At 45.9% G+C, this 19,545-nt stretch overlaps 1 protein-coding gene across 1 annotated transcript in view; it reads right to left on the bottom strand.

Moving 5' to 3' along the window:
- The window catches only part of LOC132830271 (scavenger receptor cysteine-rich domain-containing group B protein), an 84,705-nt gene that overhangs the window by 29,331 nt on the left and 35,829 nt on the right, over positions 1-19,545 (bottom strand). Inside the window, exons 4-7 of the mRNA XM_060847814.1 lie at positions 17,263-17,328; positions 15,535-15,849; positions 12,573-12,735; positions 5,071-5,378 (exon numbers count right to left, since the gene is read on the bottom strand). Of these exons, the coding sequence (XP_060703797.1) occupies positions 5,071-5,378; positions 12,573-12,735; positions 15,535-15,849; positions 17,263-17,328 (852 nt within the window). The remainder of the gene's footprint in view (positions 1-5,070; positions 5,379-12,572; positions 12,736-15,534; positions 15,850-17,262; positions 17,329-19,545) is intronic.

Raw genomic sequence — 19,545 nt, 5'->3', positions numbered from 1 at the left:
AAAGCTAAGAATTTGGTCTTAACCCTCCACAAGTGAAGATTGAGGGATGACTCGATTGAGGTGTATAAGATCCTGAATGTCTTTACAAGATGGGAGGGGATAGGGTGTGTGTGTGTGTGCGCGCGCGCGCGCGCGTGTGTGTGTAGTGGGGGGCACAGTTTTGCAATGAATGGTCAAGGGTCATCCTTTCAGGACAGAGATGAGGAGAATTTGTTTCTCTCTCAGAGATTTGAGAGAGTTTGGAACTCACTGTTTCAGAAAGCAGTGAAGTGTGGGTCATTGAATTGTTGGAAGGTAAGGATAGACTCTTGTTCACCAGGGGAATCGAGGATGATTAGGGTGGATAAGAATTCAAAATACAAATAGAGTGGTCATGACCTTATTGAATGGCGGAACAAGCCTGAGGTCTGCCTTATACATTTGTATTTTCTTGGTCATATTCCTTGATGCAGGGATCCCATTGGCATTGATGACACAGGCAATGTGACTGCACTGGGGGCGTGTCTGCATACACAACCATTTGGAGAATCTAACTTGCTGCACTGGGTGAATGATTGCATTCACATTTACTTGTTTGCAGTCAGTGGCTCTGGGCATTTTCAGATTTAAGAAGGTCCAAATTCAAGACGTATGTATAACAAACGCCACCACGATAAAGAGAGAGAGAGATGAATCTGTGCTGGAACCTAGCCACAAGAACCTGCCAATCAAACGTGCAATAACCTCCTCAACAAATGACAGGCACTGAGAAATGTCTCTATATCTCTGTAGAGGTATTAACTAGCACAGTGTAGGAAATCAAGTGCACTATTAGATTGTTGAAATAAACAGATAAGCTCAAAACCTTGCAAAACATAGACTCCAGGAAGAATAATGCATCTTTGCACTTGCTTCTATGTCTTGTGTTTAAATATGCCCACACAAACACACGCTCAGGGGCGCGCACACACACAGACACAGACACACATACACACACACACTCAGACACACACACAGACACAGAGACACACACACACACACACACACACACACACTCACTCAGCCACACACACACACACACACACACACACACACACTCAGACACATTCTCAGACACACACACACACTCAGACACACACACACACTCAGACACACACACACACACACTCAGACACACACACGCGCTCAGACACACACACACAGACACACACACACACACATACTCAGACACACACACTCAGACACACACACATACACATTCAGACACACACACACACACACATACACATACACACTCAGACACACACACTCAGACACACACACAGACACACACAGACACACACACACACACACACACAGACACACACATGCATACACATTCAGACACACATACACACGCAGCAAGTACGTAAGAGATTCCCACTTTGGCAATGGAGGCGATATCAGAGCACAATCAATTGAGGCTTGTTGTTGAAGAATGACAGGGAGGTTAGGGGTGAGGTATGACAGCAATAATGGAACAAAGATAGACAGTTTAGCAATGAGAGTCAACCCAGTACTGATGCATTCATCACTAAATTTAAGAACACTGCCCGTACAAAACGATCACACCATGTTCCCATGGTTACATAGCCCAATGCACACTGCTAAAAGCTTCTGAAATAGTTCAATGGTTACTGATTATTTTGTGTATTACCTTTTGCCGTCTTCAATGCTTGTGATGTTCTTGTCGTGGTTATTACTGGTGCTTGTTTGCCAGAACCTGTCACATCGGGAGTTTTATACTCTGAAATGAAATACAGATCTCCGTTAGTGACTGATGAACTGTCTGGCGATTTGGGATGTCTCAATTCCTATCCACACGGATTTGTTTATTCATGGAGAATATTGAAACTTGGCCAAATTCTAGGGCTTTCCAAGTGCTTCTTTTATGGGAGCCCCTGGGGCGACAGAACATACACAGCAGATGCTGAAGCAAAATCCTGTATCATTTCCTTTCAGATGGTTTGGTCTTTGAGGGCTATAATTCATGATGGTACCTTCGTTCCCTGGTAGTTTAGGTTTTTTTTTACAATTTGCTGGCAAAGTCCTTTGGTGTTGCTTATGGTTAACCAAAGCTATGAATGACTTTTCAATGGTTTACACACACACTTCACTTTTGACTCATAGTTTTCATATCCGCTCCTTTCTAATTTGCTGCTGTCTTCCCGTGAGCCATGCGGGTGACAATAAAAGCAGGAAGTACATGTATCAGTTACAGGAAATGGAAACTACCTGGGCTGTTTTTTTAATATATTGGTACCAACTATCCCATAGCATTGTTTCGATGACCATAAAGCCATAATATGTGGAAGCAAAGCAGGCCATTCAGCCCATCGAGTTCACTCTGTCATTCAGTGAGATCATGGCTCATCTGATAATCCTCAACTCCACTTTCTTGCATTTGCTCCTGAATCCTTTACTGATTAAAAATCTCTCAGACTTGAATATACTTAATGTCCCAACCTCGACAGTCCTCTGTGGTGAAGAATGCCACAGATTAACTTCCCTCAGAGAGAAGACATTGCTCCTTATCTCTGCCTTAAAAGGATTACCCCCTTCACTCTCAGATGATGCCCTCTGCTTCTAGACTCTCCCAGAAGGAGAAATAAGCTTCCTACATCTGTCAGCGCCCTCTGAATCATGGGTGTTTCAATACGTAAAGTGGGTAAATGCCATGACTTGAGGGTAGGGAGCGAATTCCACAGGCAAGGAGATGAGGAGGGGGATCAGGACAGGACAGGAGAGAGATGGGAAGGAGAGGAGAGAGGCGATAGGGAGAGGAGGAGAAAAGAGAGGAAGAGCAGTGAGAAGAGGGGAGGTGGAAAAGAGAGGGGAGAGAGAGAGGGAATGAGAAAAGGGGGGAGGGAACATTAGAGAAGAGACCAGAGCGGGGAGAGAAGGGAGGGGAAAGGGGACATGGAAGAGACAACAAAGGATGTGATAAGAAAGGAGAGGAGGGCTGAAAGGAGTGGCAGTCAGTGACACTGAGCCAGTAAAGTGGCTCCTCAGTCAATTGTCTCTCCCTCATGCAGCGCACTCATGATGGCAAGGTGGTATAAAACCAGAGCAAAATGTCGTCCTTGGCTCATGGCTTTGCAATGGCTGACATGAGCCGGCTGCAAATGGACTCTTCTAGCACTGCATTTGGCTGGAACCTAGGCAATGGAAAGAGTGAATCTCACTGACCTGCAAACCAGATCCGTTGGGATTTACATCCTAACTAGGGTGGCAAAAAGCATTTTTATTCATTAAATCGGACGAGCTCCAAAATAATTCTGTTCCTTGTTGCAAAAGCCATTAATTGATGAGAAGAGACAGGAAGCTGAAACTTTTTGCCTTGTGCTCATCAGGACAATTACAGAATGCCAAATCTCAAACAACCCCAACTATTTATACCACAGGAGAAAAGAGCGCTGGTTTGTTGGTAAGTTGACTCCAACTGTCCGAGGCATTGCCATGGAAAATAAAAAGGAAACAGAAGGCTCTCAAGGAATTCAAAAAAGACACAAGCTTCACCATGTTCTTTTGTAGGAAACTGATCCCCATGTCCAAGTGTATACCACATCTAGAGGGCATAAAGGAACCAACCGGCTGTGGTTTAAATTCCTCTGGCCTCAAAATCTCTGAGTTCACAGAAACATCATAGAACCCCTATAATGCAGATGGAAGCCATTCGGCCCATCAAGTCTGCATCGACCCCCAGAAGAGCATCCCAACCCCTGATTCCATCCCTGTAACGCAGCAGGTCAGGCAGCATCCAAAGAGCAGGAGAATCGACGTTTCGGGCACGATCCCTTCTTCAGGAATTCTTCAGCCCTTCCTGAAGAAGGGCTCATGCCTGAAACGTTGATTCTCCTGCTCTCTGGATGCTGCATGACCTGCTGCGCTTTTCCAGCAACACATTTTCAGCTCTGATCTCCATCCCTCTATCCCCACATTTACCATGGCTAACCCACCTAGCCTCCATATCCCTTAATACTATGGGCAATTTAGCATGGCCAATCCACCTAAACTGCATATCTTTGAACATCTCTGAGCTCCAAGGTTATGGGTTCAAGTCCCACTCCAGGGTGGGGGGGTCAAGCACAAGATCTCCCTTGACACTTGGTTGCAGTACCAAGGGAATATAGCACTATTTGGGGGAGAGGGGGGGTTGCTATCTTATGAATGAGCTATGCTGCCCTCTGGGCTTCACATGGGAGATCCTGTGACACTTCTGTTTAAGAGAAGCATCGTGTTGTCCTGTTCAATGTGATGATATTGTCACTTTAACAGGTTATTTAGTCATGTTGGTTTTTTTTGAAGAAGGTTATAAGGCAGAGGCGACAAGCTGTCTCTAAGAAAGTAAACAGTTTGAGAAAGCTGGGGAGTTTGTTTTAATTGGGACATTGGAGACAGAATGGGTGTGGCCAGCTCTCACAGATCAGGTTTCTATTTTTTTTTTACTTTTTAGATTTAGTTTTGAGCAGAAGCCTTTGGAATCTCAAAAGAGTTGGAAGCTTCAGTGAATGTCTCCTAGCTGCTAATTTCTCTGATTTTTCTCTGGATCCTTTTTCCTCCTGGATTGGAGAACTGCATCTGAGAAACTGTGTCTGAATTTGCCTTTTTGCCAAGGTGTGTGTTTGCTGGATGTTGCTATATTAGAACAATGTTGTTTGGTTAAGTTTTCCAATAAGTTGGTTAAGTTATTCTAAATTTCTCTATCTTTTGTTTTATTTTAACTATGGTTTTTCAATAAATTATGTTTTGCTTAACATCAAGTAGTTTGACCAATCACATCCCATCTGGAACACAGCACTTCTCATCTACCTTTAAAATAAGAAAAGGTTAGGGTCTAGGTTACCTTCTTAAAATATATTGAGGGGACCATAACATGAGCATATTTACTCAATGCTATTAGTTAGGCCTCCCTGGGTGCAAAATGGCTGCCGCATTGAAATGACAATGACACCTGCACCAGAAGCACCTTGGGATATCCTGAACATGCAAGAAACAGTGTGATTGGTTGGTTTCCATGTAAAAGTGTGTTGCGATTGATGTCGGCCTTACCTATACAAATAGCACCGGCATCTTCATGGTGTCTGCAGTTGTGCTTTCCCCAGCCGAGGTTAAAACAGTCTGACAAGGACGACTCCGTCCCTTCACAGTTCACGTTGTCCAGCAATATCGGGCCACGGCCATAGCCGAAGTAGCTCAGGTCGGTGGCAGTAACGGCACCACCACATCCCAACTGCCTGCACACCACTGCCACGTTTTTAATATTCCACTCATCATCACACACGGTTCCCCAACTGTTGCCGTAGAAAATCTCCACTCTGCCTTGACAGCTGTTGTTCCCATTCACCAGACGGATGGATCTAGCTGAAAACATTCTCAGATGATTATCATAGTTTTCAGTCCTCACTTTTAAATGAGCATTTTTAAGACTGCTTTCAAATAAATCAACCAATACATCACTGTAATCTTGTTCCTTAACCAAGAAAGGAAAGGATAATCTCAAAGGAAATTTATATTCACAGTTAGCCTCTTACAACGGTCCTACATTGATATGTTTCCTTATGGTTGTAAATCAAGGACGTGGTTCAGGTCCAGATGTTGGTCAGCCTGCTAAATGATTAGATTCTCTACAGTATGGAAACAGGCCCTTCAGCCCAACAAGTCCAGACCAACCCCCCAAAGAGTAACCCACCCAGACCTATTCCCCACATTTACCCCTGACAAATGCACCTAACACTATGGGCAATTTATTATGGCCAATTCACCTGACCTGCACATCTTTGGATTATTTATCATGGCCAATTCGCCTGACCTGCACATCTTTGGATTGTGGGAGGAAACCCACGCAGACACGTGGAGAATGTGCAAACTCCACACAGTTGCCCGAGGCTGGAATCGAAGCCAGGTCCCTGGCGCTGTGAGGCAGCAGTGCTATCCACTGAGCCACTGTGCCGCCTCACGTGTAGGATTTTGTTCTGTTTGGATTCCCTAACATAGAATGAGGTTCTCTAAAAGGCCAGTGAGAGGGCTAAGGAAGGATGTTCCAAACTGGGTGTTGGGTTCCTAAGTGGGTGTTGTGTTCCCAATTGGGATTACGATTTGAGATTTTGGGGGTTCTGAGGCAGTAATGGCCATAATGGAGCCCTGCCCCTCTCCCTCCTGCCCCTTGTTTTGCCTCTTCTGTCATTACTCTGCTCCTTCACAGCACCCCTCCCACTCCAATATCCTCATAGCTCTCATCCAGGAGTCATGGCAATTTCCAAACTCCAAAATGGGCTCACACTGGGAAAAACATTTGCTCAGGATTCCTTAGCAGCTTGAGATCAGGTTGATTTCTGAATTCAGAAAGATTTAAATGCTAAAGTCCACATTAAGTCTGCTCCCCCAACTCCCCTCACCCCCATCCCCACCCCCACCCCCCTTAGATGGGTATGTTTGAGGTTTATTTCATTTTAATGTTCAGGAAATAGTTCAGCTCAGCATTTTCCCAGAAAATGAAATGGATGCAGCAGAGTCTACAATCGGGTAGGTTACACTCTGCCCATAGGAGAAGCAGGAAGCCACTTACTGACTTCAGACAGTCTCACACACTCACAATAATACATTTACATGGAGCCATATCTTACTGTGGCTGACATAACAACAACTTTACCCCAAGTGAATGAAAACTCATTAAGTTTACCAGTCTGGGGAGTTGTGTGTTTCATGGTTGTCAGCTGTTCAGAAACTTGGTCGGTCACATCTGCAACTAAACAGAAAGAGCTTTAATTAATTGTACTCCTTGAACAATTTGAAGGGATAACAACTTACATTAAAAAGAAAAGATTCCTTTTCTCAGCTTCTCTGAAGTCTTGAAGCAACAGGCTTTGTCTGTTTGTCCAACTGAATGAACTCTCTTTCTCAAACTCTCCCCTTGACTGAGGTGTAGTGACGCTCAGGTTAAACCACCAGCAAGCATCTCTCTTATTGCTCAATCTCACCCCCCCCCCCGCCCCCCCCCCCCAAAATAACTGGATTTGGATAAAGTGCAAAGTTAAACATTTTGAACTTGAATCGGAGCAGACTCCAGATTATAATTGGAAGCAGTGGGTCAGGTTTGCTGGGGCTGAAGGGTGAGGGAAGCTGGGTACAGAGTCAATCGCTGTCAACAGGAGGATTGCTCATTGAACCTCGATGAGGAGGCTGCACGATTGTATTTTTAATACGGTGTCAATAGAAGCCAGGAAAGATCAGATAGATGAAGACTGAGTCCAAACGCAGTTACCCGAGAGGGGAGAAGTGTATGCGTTTTACTTCCAGGGGCAAGATTGGAAATCTGCAAACAAATCTCCTCTCTGTGATCAGTCTGAGCTTCCAGTTCCAAGATCTCCAGCTGACCCCACTCCGATCATCGAACCCTTCCATCCTATCTCCTCTAGATCCCACCCCATCATCAGTAACTCTCCCCAAGGTGTCTCTGCTCCTCCCAGCTCGATACCATCTCATTCCCCCCACCTCTGTCTCAAATACAAGCACAAGCTCATTTCCCACCCACTCTCCCATCCAGCACTCCACCTAACCCCCCACAAAACCAAATCACAGCCTTTCCCACTGGACATCAATCAGGCTTTGATAATGTACTCTAAGAGGCCCTTGAGTAAAACTCCAGACAGTTCAGGGAATCCTGCACTTCCAGATTTTCTGACTGTGGTTCCCACTTCCAGCTCAGAGATGGTAACTCTGTATATACCTGGAACAAAGTGTCAATGGCCAGATTTCACACTGACTCAAAATTTCCACAATACTGACCATATCCTGCATTACACTGCAGCATAACATTCCCAGCTGGGACTGGACAGTGGACAGCGGACAGCAATTACGTTGAGGGAAATGGACTGGTTTTTGGTTCTCCTGGATTAGTGGTGTTGGAAGAGCACAGCAGTTCAGGCAGCATCCAACGAGCAGCGAAATCGATGTTTCGGGCAAAAGCCCTTCATCAGGAATAAAGGCAGTGAGCTGGAAGCATGGAGAGATAAGCTGGAGCTCTGGAGAAATAAGAACTATTGCTGTAGATAGACCTTCCACTGCTCCCAGACCCCATTCACTGGGGAAACACGTCAACAATTTCCAAATTCTGCGCCATTCTGCTTGAGGAGAAACAATGGTACAGTGGCAATAGGTCTGCACTAGCAAAGTAGAGGCCCAAACTCTCCATGGATTCAAATCCCATCAAGGCATTTGGTGGATTTTAATTTTAATTAATAATCATAGCATTGAAAACAAGTGGAATCCTTTACTGTAGAGGATGGGTCATTCAGTATATTCAAGGCTGAGATAGATTTCTAATCAGTACTGGAACTAAGGGGAGAGGTAGGAGAGTGGGAGTGAGGATTATCAGATCATGATCTCATTGAATGATAAAACAGGCTTGATGGGCTGAATGGCCTACTTCTGCTCATGTGTCTTATGGCCTAAGTCCTAGTAATGGTGACCATGAAACTACCACTTATCTTGGAAATACCCATTTGCTTTAGAAAGGAAATCTTCCATCCTTTCTTGGTCTAGCCTAAGTGACTGTAGACTGTAATGTGGCTCCCTCTGAAATGGCCCCAGCAAGCCACTCGCTTAAAGGCAATTAGGGACGGGTCATAAATGTTGGCTTTGGCAGCGAGGCTCAAAATCTATGGTAGAGTGAAAAGCACCAACTGAAAGATTGTCCAAATGTCACCCGACCCAATCAGCTGACTGCTCAGAACAATAGAACAATACAGCTAAAGAGGAAGCCATTTAATGTCCATGTTGTCTCTTGAAAACAGCTATCCAATTAATCCATTCTTCTGCCTGTTTGCTCACTGCCTCCTTTCTAAATGCTTTCCCTTTAATTTTTTAGTCAATTCCCTTTTGGAAGTTATTTTTCAACCAGCTTTCGGAAGCCAGGCTGCCCCAAAACAATCTGAAATATAGACTACCAAAAGAGAAAATGCTGGAAAATCTCAGCAGGTCTGGCAGCATCTGTAAGGGGAGAAAAGAGCTGACGTTTCAAGTCTAACTGACCCTTTGTCAAAGCTAAAAAAAGGGGAGAAATAGGGAGGTATTTATACTAAGCTGAGAGAAGGTGAGTCATGGCTACAGGTAGCAATAAAGAGGTGATAATGAGTGCATAGAGAGATTATAGGGAGATTAGGAGCTGTGAATGACCAAGGCTGAAGCCAGTGCTATGTGACAAAATATGTGGGGGATGGGTGAAGCAGAGGCAAAATGGAAAACAGGGGGGGAAGGGTAGCAAAGGGGGAATTAGAGAGGAAAGAAGTGATGAGAGAGTGGGGAGTGAGAGAAAGAGAGAAAATAAGAAATAAGAGGTACAGAACAGTGAAAAAAAATTTCAAAATATAAAAAAAGGATAAATAAAATAAATGAAATAAAATTACGGAGCAGAATTAAAACAGAGGGGTCGAGATGGGACAATCATCTGAAGTTGTTGAATTCAATGTTGAGACTGGCAGGCTGTGAAGTGCCGAGTCAAACTGCTCCTCCAGTTTGCGTTGAGCTTCATTGGAACATTGCAGCAGGATTGTGTGTTGAAGTGGCAGGCCACGGGAAGGTCCGGGACCTGATATAGACTTTCTATCCGGGACAATATGAGGGGTGATTTTACCACCTTCCACACTTAAGTGGTAAACTCGGAGAAAGTGAGGACTGCATCCTTGGAAGAGGTTTCACAGTAAGGTCTTAATCAACTGGGAGACAGTGAAGACTGCAGGTCCTGGAGATCAGAGTCAAAAAGTATGCTGCTGGAAAAGCACAGCTGGTCAGGCAGTATCAGAGGAACATCCGAGGAACAGGATACATTTCAAGCATAAGCTCTTCATCAGGAATGTGAGGGGATATGCAAGGGGGCTGACAGGGATGGGACTTGGGGGAAGGTAGCTGGGATTGGGATAGGTAGATGCAGGTGGTGGTGGGGGTGTTGGTGATGGTGATAGGTCAGAGTGGAGGGTGGAGTGGATAGGTGGGAAGGAAGATGGACAGGTAGGACAGTTCAAGAGGGCCAGATGTGGAAGGATCCTTTGGAGCCTTGGATGGAGGTGAGGGGAGAGGTGTGGGTACAGGTGACCATGAAACTACCACTTATCTTGGAAATACCCATTTGCTTTAGAAAGGAAATCTTCCATCCTTTCTTGGTCTAGCCTAAGTGACTGTAAACTGTAACGTGGCTCCCTCTGAAATGGCCCCAGCAAGCCACTCGGTTAAAGGCAATTAGGGACGGGTCATAAATGTTGGCGGTGGCAAGGGAAGGTGCTGGGAGTGGAGGATGAGTTGGTGGGGCGGGGGGGCATGGAGTCACGGAGGGGCGCAGATAGGTGTGGGGCTGTTACAGAAAATTCCATCACTTTCATTTGGAATTCAGTACCAGCTCTGGATAAGCTTAAGATAAAAGTGTACATACTGTGAAGAGTAGTGGCAGTAGATTCGGTCCCAGTGTGGTCTGCCATAAGTGTAATGGATGAAACATCTGGAGCTGTTGTGGGAGTCCGGGAATCTTGAAGTTAAAAAAAGGAAAGCAATCACATAATGAGTGAAATGCTGAGCGCAAGATTTGATATTTAATAGCAATGTACAATCTAACTGCTCAGAATTACAACAGTGGTTTGTGCACTTACTGTAGTACTTTTTAATGGAGAAAGGCACTTTGCAACATGGGGAAGAAGGAAATTGTCAGATTCAGGTTGATCAACACACACATATCGGGCTGATATTTATTGGGGGGGTATGAGAGAGGCTGGCCAGTCTGATTCACCAGCAGTACTTGCACTTCCAGCAGAGACCGGACTGGAGCAGTGGGCATTGCCGGGAGGGCCCAAAGACTCAAACACTTAGAAGAGTAATTCCTGTGAGCTCTGGGAAGAGTCAAAAGTCAGGGAGGAACAAAGGGATTGGAACATCCTGGATGGGGAAGGGAGGAGGTGCCCCCAACACAGACAGTGCTCTGTCCCTCTCCAAAAGACACAACCCACTGCCCCCCCACCCACCCACCCTGGACAATCAAATCTTTGCCACCATGTTATTATTTTTTTAAAAAGTCTCTGAAATTCACCCGTCTGCCCACACAGTCAGTTTATGATGAGGACAGCATTATGTGTGGGCCAGCTGACTTGTGAACAAGCTGAATTGCTCATTAACTATTTAACTTTGATCAATGACTGAAGGGCTACCAATGTCACACTCCCCACTATATCATGGAGAGCCAGTTGAGGAGAGGATGGGAAAATGGGGGGGAGCGAGCCATTGACATGGTTTGGAATCCCACGGTCTGACCACAAACAAGGCCAGCAGAGGGACATAAAATCCAACCCAATCTGATCCCATGATGGGCCTATATACTTTTCAGATTGTTTTGTAATCCTATTTTCTTTAAACATGTGTGAATTCATGTTCACTTCTATTCATCCATGCAATGCGGGCGCTGCTGGTCGGCCAGCATTTACTATCCATCCCTAGTTGCCCTTGAGGAAGTGGTGGTGAGCTGCCTTCTTGAACCCCTGCAGTCCACCCACTGGGGGTTGACCCACAATGTCGTGAGCCGGGGTGGGGAGGAAAGTTGAGTTGCAGCTGCAGATACTGAGTGGAAGCTTGTGATAAAACAGATCAATTGTGATGCTTCAACAATGCTTCCATGATCTATGATGCTCTTACAAGCTCTGTGGGACTCTGCAAAGTGCTGGTAAAGGTTTGTGATAGAGTGTGCATGCGCCTTAGCCTTGACCTTATGAAGGTTCCTGAAAGCCCGTAATGAGTCCTTGCCATGGGTCACACAGTGGGTAGCTGAGTGCAAGAAAGGAGGCACTTAAAAAAATGCACTTTCTGACAAGCCTGTAATTAGACGTGTGATTGTGATACCAGTGAACACAATCACAATTCCCCAATTCTCAAACATCCAACACCTTCCCATCTCTCCATATCCATTCACCACAAGACAGAAATAAGCATTCCAAATAAAACTTATTAATTCAATCACACCAAACATCAATTAATTATCCTTGTGTGTTTCAGTATCACCCATGATCCGTATTTGCCCCAGTGCTCCTATTAAATGTGACCCTTGTGGCCACAGCGTGGCTGGTGGGAAGTTGCAGAACACTAGGATCCACAGTGATCCTGGCAGAAATCTGAGTTCACTGGGCAGTGAGCTAGGCTTGCGTGACATCAGTTTGAGCCTCCAGCACAGCTCGCAGTCTCTGGTGGATTGTGGTGGAAGCTGAGGTTTCAATCATCAGATGCCTCATTGTGTTCGAATCCTGTTCAATATTGGCTGTCAAGTTTAATGTCAATGTGCTGTGCCAAGTTGCTGCTAGACTCCTTCATGCTACTTGACACTGGGTACAGGCTTTCTGCCAGACCAGCCAATATATCAAATATTTCATTGTGCAAACCCATTAGCTTCCTTCTGTAACTTCCCCATTCGAAGTGCTCATCTGATTCCTTCAAACAGTAGGACCAATGTATAAAATCAGTTCCTAGTCCTCCCCTTGTCCACTGAGCTGGCTAGAGACTGCTGTATATTCAATGGCTTCAACCTGATCTCAGAGCTATCCTTCAAACTGTTCATAGTGACAGTGTCAGAGCTGACAGCTGAGAATGAGAGATTGAATGGCAAGTGTTTTCCTTCATCGCTGTCATTCGGATTTTCCACTTTTTCCTCTTCCACCGCTGCTTGGCCAGGTAGCAGTTCTTGGCTAACTGAAAGGAGAAAGGCACAAGGGTGGGAGAGGAATAAGAGGTTCATGTTTACCCAGCCTGGCAAACAGAAGGGTTACAGCCTGAGGGGGAAGTGTCATCAGCAATCGCTTTGGCCCCACCACTGGCCGCTTCAGCCTCACTCATCGCCACTCCAATGTTTGGAAACAGCATCTCCCTCTTGAGTAGTTGGAGTACAGAAATGGAGCTGTGCCCATTCCCCACCATAGGAAATCCCCTATTGCCTCTGGGGATGCAAGAGAGAGGAGGGTATCACTTATGGCCTGGGACAGGATGGTATATCAGAAGTCAATCACCAGGGCTCAAGGAGGCCTACGGTGCTCACGTCAGCGGCCTGGCCAGGTGCAGAACTTTTACTAGATCTGTCCTGGTGCCAATGAACATAATGTTTGGATGGTGTGGCTGCCATTAGATGATATGGCTGCCATTAGATGGTGTGCCTGCCATTGGATGGTGTGGCTATCTTTGGATGATGTGGCTGTCATTGGATGGTGTGGCTGCCATTAAATGGTGTGGCTGCCATTAAATGGTGTGGCTGCCATTAAATGGTGTGGCTGCCATTAGATGGTGTGCCTGTCATTGGATGATGTGCCTGTCATTGGATGATGTGGCTGTTATTGGATGATGTGGCTGTGATTGGATAATGTGGCTGCCACTGGATGATGTGGTTGTCATTGGATGATGTGGATGCCATTAGATGGTGTGGTTGTCATTAAATGGTGTGGCTGTCATTAAATGGTGTGGCAGACATTGGATGATGTGACTGGCATTGGATGATGTGCCTGCCCTTAAATGATGTGGCTGTCAATGGATGATGTGGCTGCCATTAAATGGTGTGGATGCCATTAAATGGTGTGGGTGTCATTGGATGATGTGGCTGTCATTGGGTGATGTGGCTGTGATTGGATGATGTGGCTGTCATTGGACGATGTACCTGCCACTGGATGATGTGGATGCCTTTAAATGGTGTGGCAGCATTGGATGATGTGGCTGTCATTGGATGCTGTGGCTGTCATTGGATGATATGGTTGTCATTGAATCATGTGCTTGCCATTGGATGGTGTGGCGTCATTGGATGCCATGGCATCATTGGATGGCATGGCTGCCATTGGATAATGTGGCTGCCATTGGGTGATGTGGCTGCCATTGGGTGATGTGGCTGTCATTGGATGATGTGGCTGTCATTGGATGGTGTGTCTGCCATCGTTGAACAACTGGTAGTATGTGCTAGTTGTGAGATATAGAGTTAAATTTTCATTTACTCATTCATGGGAGGTGGACATTTCACGCTCTACCAACATTCATTGCCCTTCCTCAATTGTCCAGAGGGTTTTAGAAGTCAGTAATATTTTTGTGCATCTGGAATCACACAGAAACCAGGCCAAGTCAGGATTCCCTCCCCTAAGGGGCATTAGAGATCCAGGTGGTTTACAACCCTTGACACAGTATCCTTAAAGCTAGCTTTTTAAAATCAAATTTCACCACCTGCTGTGCTGGGATTTGGACCAACACAAACATCTCAGTCAAAGGATTGTATTAATCCAGTGATAGAACCCCTTCACCACCACCGCCTTAGCTGCGGGTAAGGGTGAAATGTGAACGTTTGGAACAAGCTGGGACCTGTTGCAGATGGATGAATGCTTGGGCTGTGCTGCCTTAAACATTATCTGAGATATGACACATAACGATACAGTTACTGAACCTTCAAGGTTCATGTTAAAATGGCTGAACATTTTTTGGCACAGCATCCGAGTCCTCAAGGGTTAACTCCAGGCATTGACTCAAAGGAGTATCTTCTCCTCTCTCCCTCCGAGGGGTCACAGCCTGCTTATTCCCTGCAGTTTGATCACCTCTCTCCTCTCCTCCAGCTCTGCACCAAATCAAGGCAGCATTGGGCACTCTATATCACATCAAACTTATTTTTGGAATGACTTCCAGCACCTGGTCCAACCACAGTTCACCTCCCTCTTTAAGCTGAAACCTGGGATAGCCTGTGATAATTTTGAGACCACATGCTCAGTTGTAAAGTTATCAATGGACTTACTTCTTGCACCCTGTATCAGAATGAACAGGCGAACCCATCTCAAGGGTCCTATACTCAGTCTCAGAGATTTGAAGCACCGATGATCAAATGTTATATTATAATGCATTTAGCATTTAGTAAATTAACATCGCATTTTGTAATATTCAGCAGGCTTTGGTGATTCATTTATCCAAGAACACATGAGGGGAACCATATCGGTTTAGCTGAGCAAGAGGAAACTGGTATATCGAGTATTGAGATTTGTTGCTCAGGTTGAGGTTCTAGATGTAGGTTTGCTTGCGGAGCTGAAAGGTTTGTTTTCAGACGTTTCATCACCCTACTGGGTAACAAATTCAGTGAGCCTCCGGATCAAGCACTGCTGGCATGGCCCGCTTTCTATTTATCTGTTTAGTTTTCCTTGGGTTGGTGATGTCATTTCCTGAGGTGACATCATTTCGTGTTCAGGTACCCCCAAGAAAATGTACAGGAAATTATATCATCATGGGAAATGATGCCACCAATCCAAGGAAATAAAAACACATAAATAGAAAGCGGGCCATGCCACCAATGCTTGATCCAGAGGCTCACTGAAAATGTTACCTAGTATGGTGACGAAACATCTGAAAATTAACCTTCCAGTTCAGCGAGCAAACCGATATCCAGAACCTGACATATTTTTATTGCGAGGGAGAGAAGGCGCCATAAATTGAGTTGCCGTTTGCTTTCCAATGAAGTGAATGGTTTGTTGAAAGCATTACCTGTACAGATGACTCCTGCATCTTCATGGTGCCCGCAGTTGTGCACACCCCAACCCAGGCTGCTACAGCTTAATAGCGATGGCTCAGTCCCGTCACAGTTGACGTTGTCCAATAGAATCCGTCCTTTGCCATATCCAAAATAAGAGTTGGTGGTGGAGGATATCGTTGTGCCACAGCCCATCTGCCGGCACACGACTTTGGCATCATTCATGTCCCAGTCATCATCACAAATTGTTCCCCACTGTCCTCTGTACTTAATCTCCACTCTGCCTTGACAGGAGTTGTAGCCATTGACGAGCCGAATATTGCCCTCTCCTGAAAAGAGAAGAAATGGTTAACTTCCAAATAGAGAGGTTCAATTTGAATTATACATTTAAAGACTTCAGCAACTTCTTCATCAACCTTCTCCAGAGAGAGTGTTTGATTGTTCTCTGTTTCACTGTATAGCAGACAGAATACAGTGTGCCGAAATAACCAGAATAACAGGGATCATAACCAGAACACTGTATGGTGGAGACATGTGGACTCAATGTGGATTTTCTCAACCCAGTTTACTCCCCTCCACTCTGCAATTGTTGAATGTTGCTGGAAAGTAGTTTCTTGGGCTACCTGCCTCAGGCTGGTAGGCATGTTTTGTGAATAAGCTGGAACAGTGTTTAGTGGCCGGTCTGTCTAACTGCATGTACCACTGCAGTCTGGAATGACACGTACCACTGCAGTTCGGATAACCAACCTGTTCTAGTACTTTAACTTAGGCCAGCCAGTCCTCATCCTTAATGGTGTGATCTCTGCATTGTAAATTTGCATGTGATTAGATTAGATTCCCTACAGTGTGGAAACAGGCCCTTCAGCCCAAAAAGTCCACACTGACCCTCTGAAGAGTAAGCCACCCAGATCCATTCCCCTACATTTACCCCTGACTAATGAACCAAACACTATGGGCCATTTAGCATGGCCAATTCACCTAAACTGCACGTTTTTGGATTGTGGGAAGAAACCAGAGCACCCGGAGGAAACTCACACAGACACAGGGAGAATGTGCAAACTCCACACAGGTCCCTGGAGCTGTGAGACATCAGTGCTAACCACTGTGCCACCATGCTGCCCATATAGAATGCCTACAGTGTGGACACAGGTCCTTCAGCCCAACAAGTCCACACCGACTCTCTGGACAGTAACCCACCCAGCCCAATTCCCCTACTGCTCGGCATTTACCCCTGACTAATACACATAACCTACACATCCCTGAGCACTCTGGGTAATTTTAGCATGGCCAATTCACCAACCTGCGCATCTTTGGACTGTGGGAGGAAAGAGCTGAAAAATGTGTTGCTGGAAAAGCGCAGGTCAGGCAGCATCCAAGGAGCAGGAGACTCGACGTTTCGGGCATAAACCCTTCTTCAGGAATGCTCAAAACGTCGATTCTCCTGCTCCTTGGATGCTGCCTGACCTGCTGCACTTTTCCAACAACACATTTTTCAACTCTGATCTCCAGCATCTGCAGTCCTCACTTTCTCCCACTGTGGGAGGAAACCAGAGCACCCAGAGGAAACCCACACAGACACGGGGAGAATGTGCAAACTCCACCCAAACAGTCGCCAGAGGCTAGAATTGAACCCGGGTCCCTGGCGCTGTGAGGCATCAGGGTTAACCACTGAGCCACTGTGTAAATGGTAACTCAAGGCAATAAAGCTGACGCTGGTTAAGGGATTGTTATATAAGAATTACCTTGTTTATATTCCCAGGCAGATACTTGGGTTTTATTGACCAGGTTGCTTGGCGTTGAGCTGAAATCTGGAGACAGAAACATCAGTTAACATTGCTTCTTGGAGAAACACCGAAGTGAATCTTTGACGGGAACTTACTTTCTTGTTTCCTATCTCATTGTGGGGATCTCAAATCTATAGCCTGCCACTCTCACAGAGACTGTGAGGAAGGAAGAGTTACAATCACTGGTGACTTACATTCCTGAACCAGATAGAACACCTGAGTTCACATGGTGATCATTTAATGAAATAAATCTAGTGAAATAGCTGATCCTGGTTTCACTGAGCACCACAATATACCAACACCACTTCATACAGGGCCACTTTAAAATGTTTTAGTGTTATGTCCAGGGCCTTGCGTGATCCAGGCTTGTGATGCCTCACAAGGTTCCCATTTTCACTCACTCCCGTGACCTTTCCGCTCGCTCTCCACCACCTTCAACAGGCACGGCCTCCACCGCTGTCGTGCTATGGCATCAGTGAGTGTCACCTACATGCTGCACGGCAGCAGTTTATGCAGGCACCTTCACAAGACTCTTAAATGCCCAGGTCTGCCGGCTTGAAGCTCAAGGCTAGCAGAGGCATGAAATAGTACCACTAGTAATTCACCTCCCAGCCACAAGTCATGCTGACTTCAAACTACGTTGCTGTTCTTTCACTATCCTGGAACACCCTTCCTAACAGCACTGTGGGTGCCCCGACACCCCAGGAACCGCTGCAATTCAAGGCGGCAACTCACCACCACTTTCTCCAGAACTATTAGGGGTGGTCAATAAATGCTAGCCAAACCAGACACTCCCATAAGTGAATGGGAGAGAAAGGAGCACACATCAGCAGGAATACTGACGGGTGAAGGCTCCTGTCTCTTTTTTTGAAGTCAGGTAACCCAATGGAGGGCACAGAGAGATAGTGCTCCTCGGCACCAGCATCAGTGACCACTGCCCAAGGCCACTGAGACTGGATACTGGTGCCATGTCTCGGCCTGCGTAGAGATTTCATTATGTACAGAGATTCACTCCAGTTGCAGGGATAATGGCTGATGACTTAGTTGGGAGTAACAAAATAAAAAGCATCTTATTTTCTCGGCCCAACTCACTGTGAAGCTGCTGCACACAGGAAAAGGAAGAAATCCAGTCTGTTGTGGGGGTATCACTGATGGAAGCATGTTTAACCACAAAATATTGGACATGCAGCAGTAGGTATCAGACAGGATGAGTAGGCCAGATACTCAACTCACTATCCAAAATGCAACCAGTTACCTGGCCAAACCAGCAGGGCCTGAGCTGATCTCACCTCTTAATGGTTCGCGTCAACTCCAGGCCTAAGCACAGGAAGTTGAAGGAAATGTGTGGATATTGTGTCTGCAATTCGACAGAGTCTTGCTGTAACTCCAGCACTGACTCTAACCAGTCTCACACTGTAACCCCAGCACTGACTCGAACCATACACTCACTGTACCTCCAGCACTGACTCTAACCAGTCTCACAGTGTGAGACCAGCATTGACTCTAACCAGTCTCTCACTGTGACTACAGCACTGTCACTAACCAGTCTCACTCTGTAACTCCAGCCCTGACTTGAACCAGTCTCAGAATGTAACTCCAGCACTGACTCCAACCAGTCTCACACATTAACTCCATCACTGACTCTAACCAATCTCCCACTGTACCCCAGCACTGACTCTAACCATACACTCACTGTAACTCCAGCACTGACTCTAACCAGTCTCGCACTGTAACTCCAGCACAGTCTCAAACCAGCCTCTCACTGTAACCCCAGCAATGACGCTAACCAGTCTCTCGCTGTAACTCAAGCACTGACTCGAACCAGTCTCACACTGTGAGTCCAGTACTGATGCTAAGAGACTCACACTGCGAGTCCAGCAATGACTCTAAACAGAGTCTCACTGTGACTACAGCACTGTCTCTAACCAGTCTCACAATGTAACTCCAGCATTGACTCGAACCAGACTCTCACTGTAATACCAGCACTGACGATAACTAGTCCTGCACTGTAACTCCAGCACTGACTCTATCCAGTCCCTCACTGTACCTCCAGCACTGACTCTAACCAGTCTCACAATGTAACTCCAGCACTGATTCAAACCAGTCTCTCTCTGTAACTCCAGAACTTACACTAACCAATGTCACGCAGTAACTCCAGCACTGACTCTAACCAGTCTCTCACTGTAACTCCAGCACTGACTCTAACCAGTCTCTCACTGTAACTCCAGCACTGACTCTAAC

This window comes from Hemiscyllium ocellatum, chromosome 31, assembly GCF_020745735.1.
Source record: "Hemiscyllium ocellatum isolate sHemOce1 chromosome 31, sHemOce1.pat.X.cur, whole genome shotgun sequence".
In the NCBI taxonomy this organism is placed as follows: Eukaryota; Metazoa; Chordata; class Chondrichthyes; order Orectolobiformes; family Hemiscylliidae; genus Hemiscyllium; species Hemiscyllium ocellatum.
The sequence above is the reverse complement of the archived record's forward strand: the minus strand, read 5'-3'. Positions and strand labels throughout refer to the sequence as shown.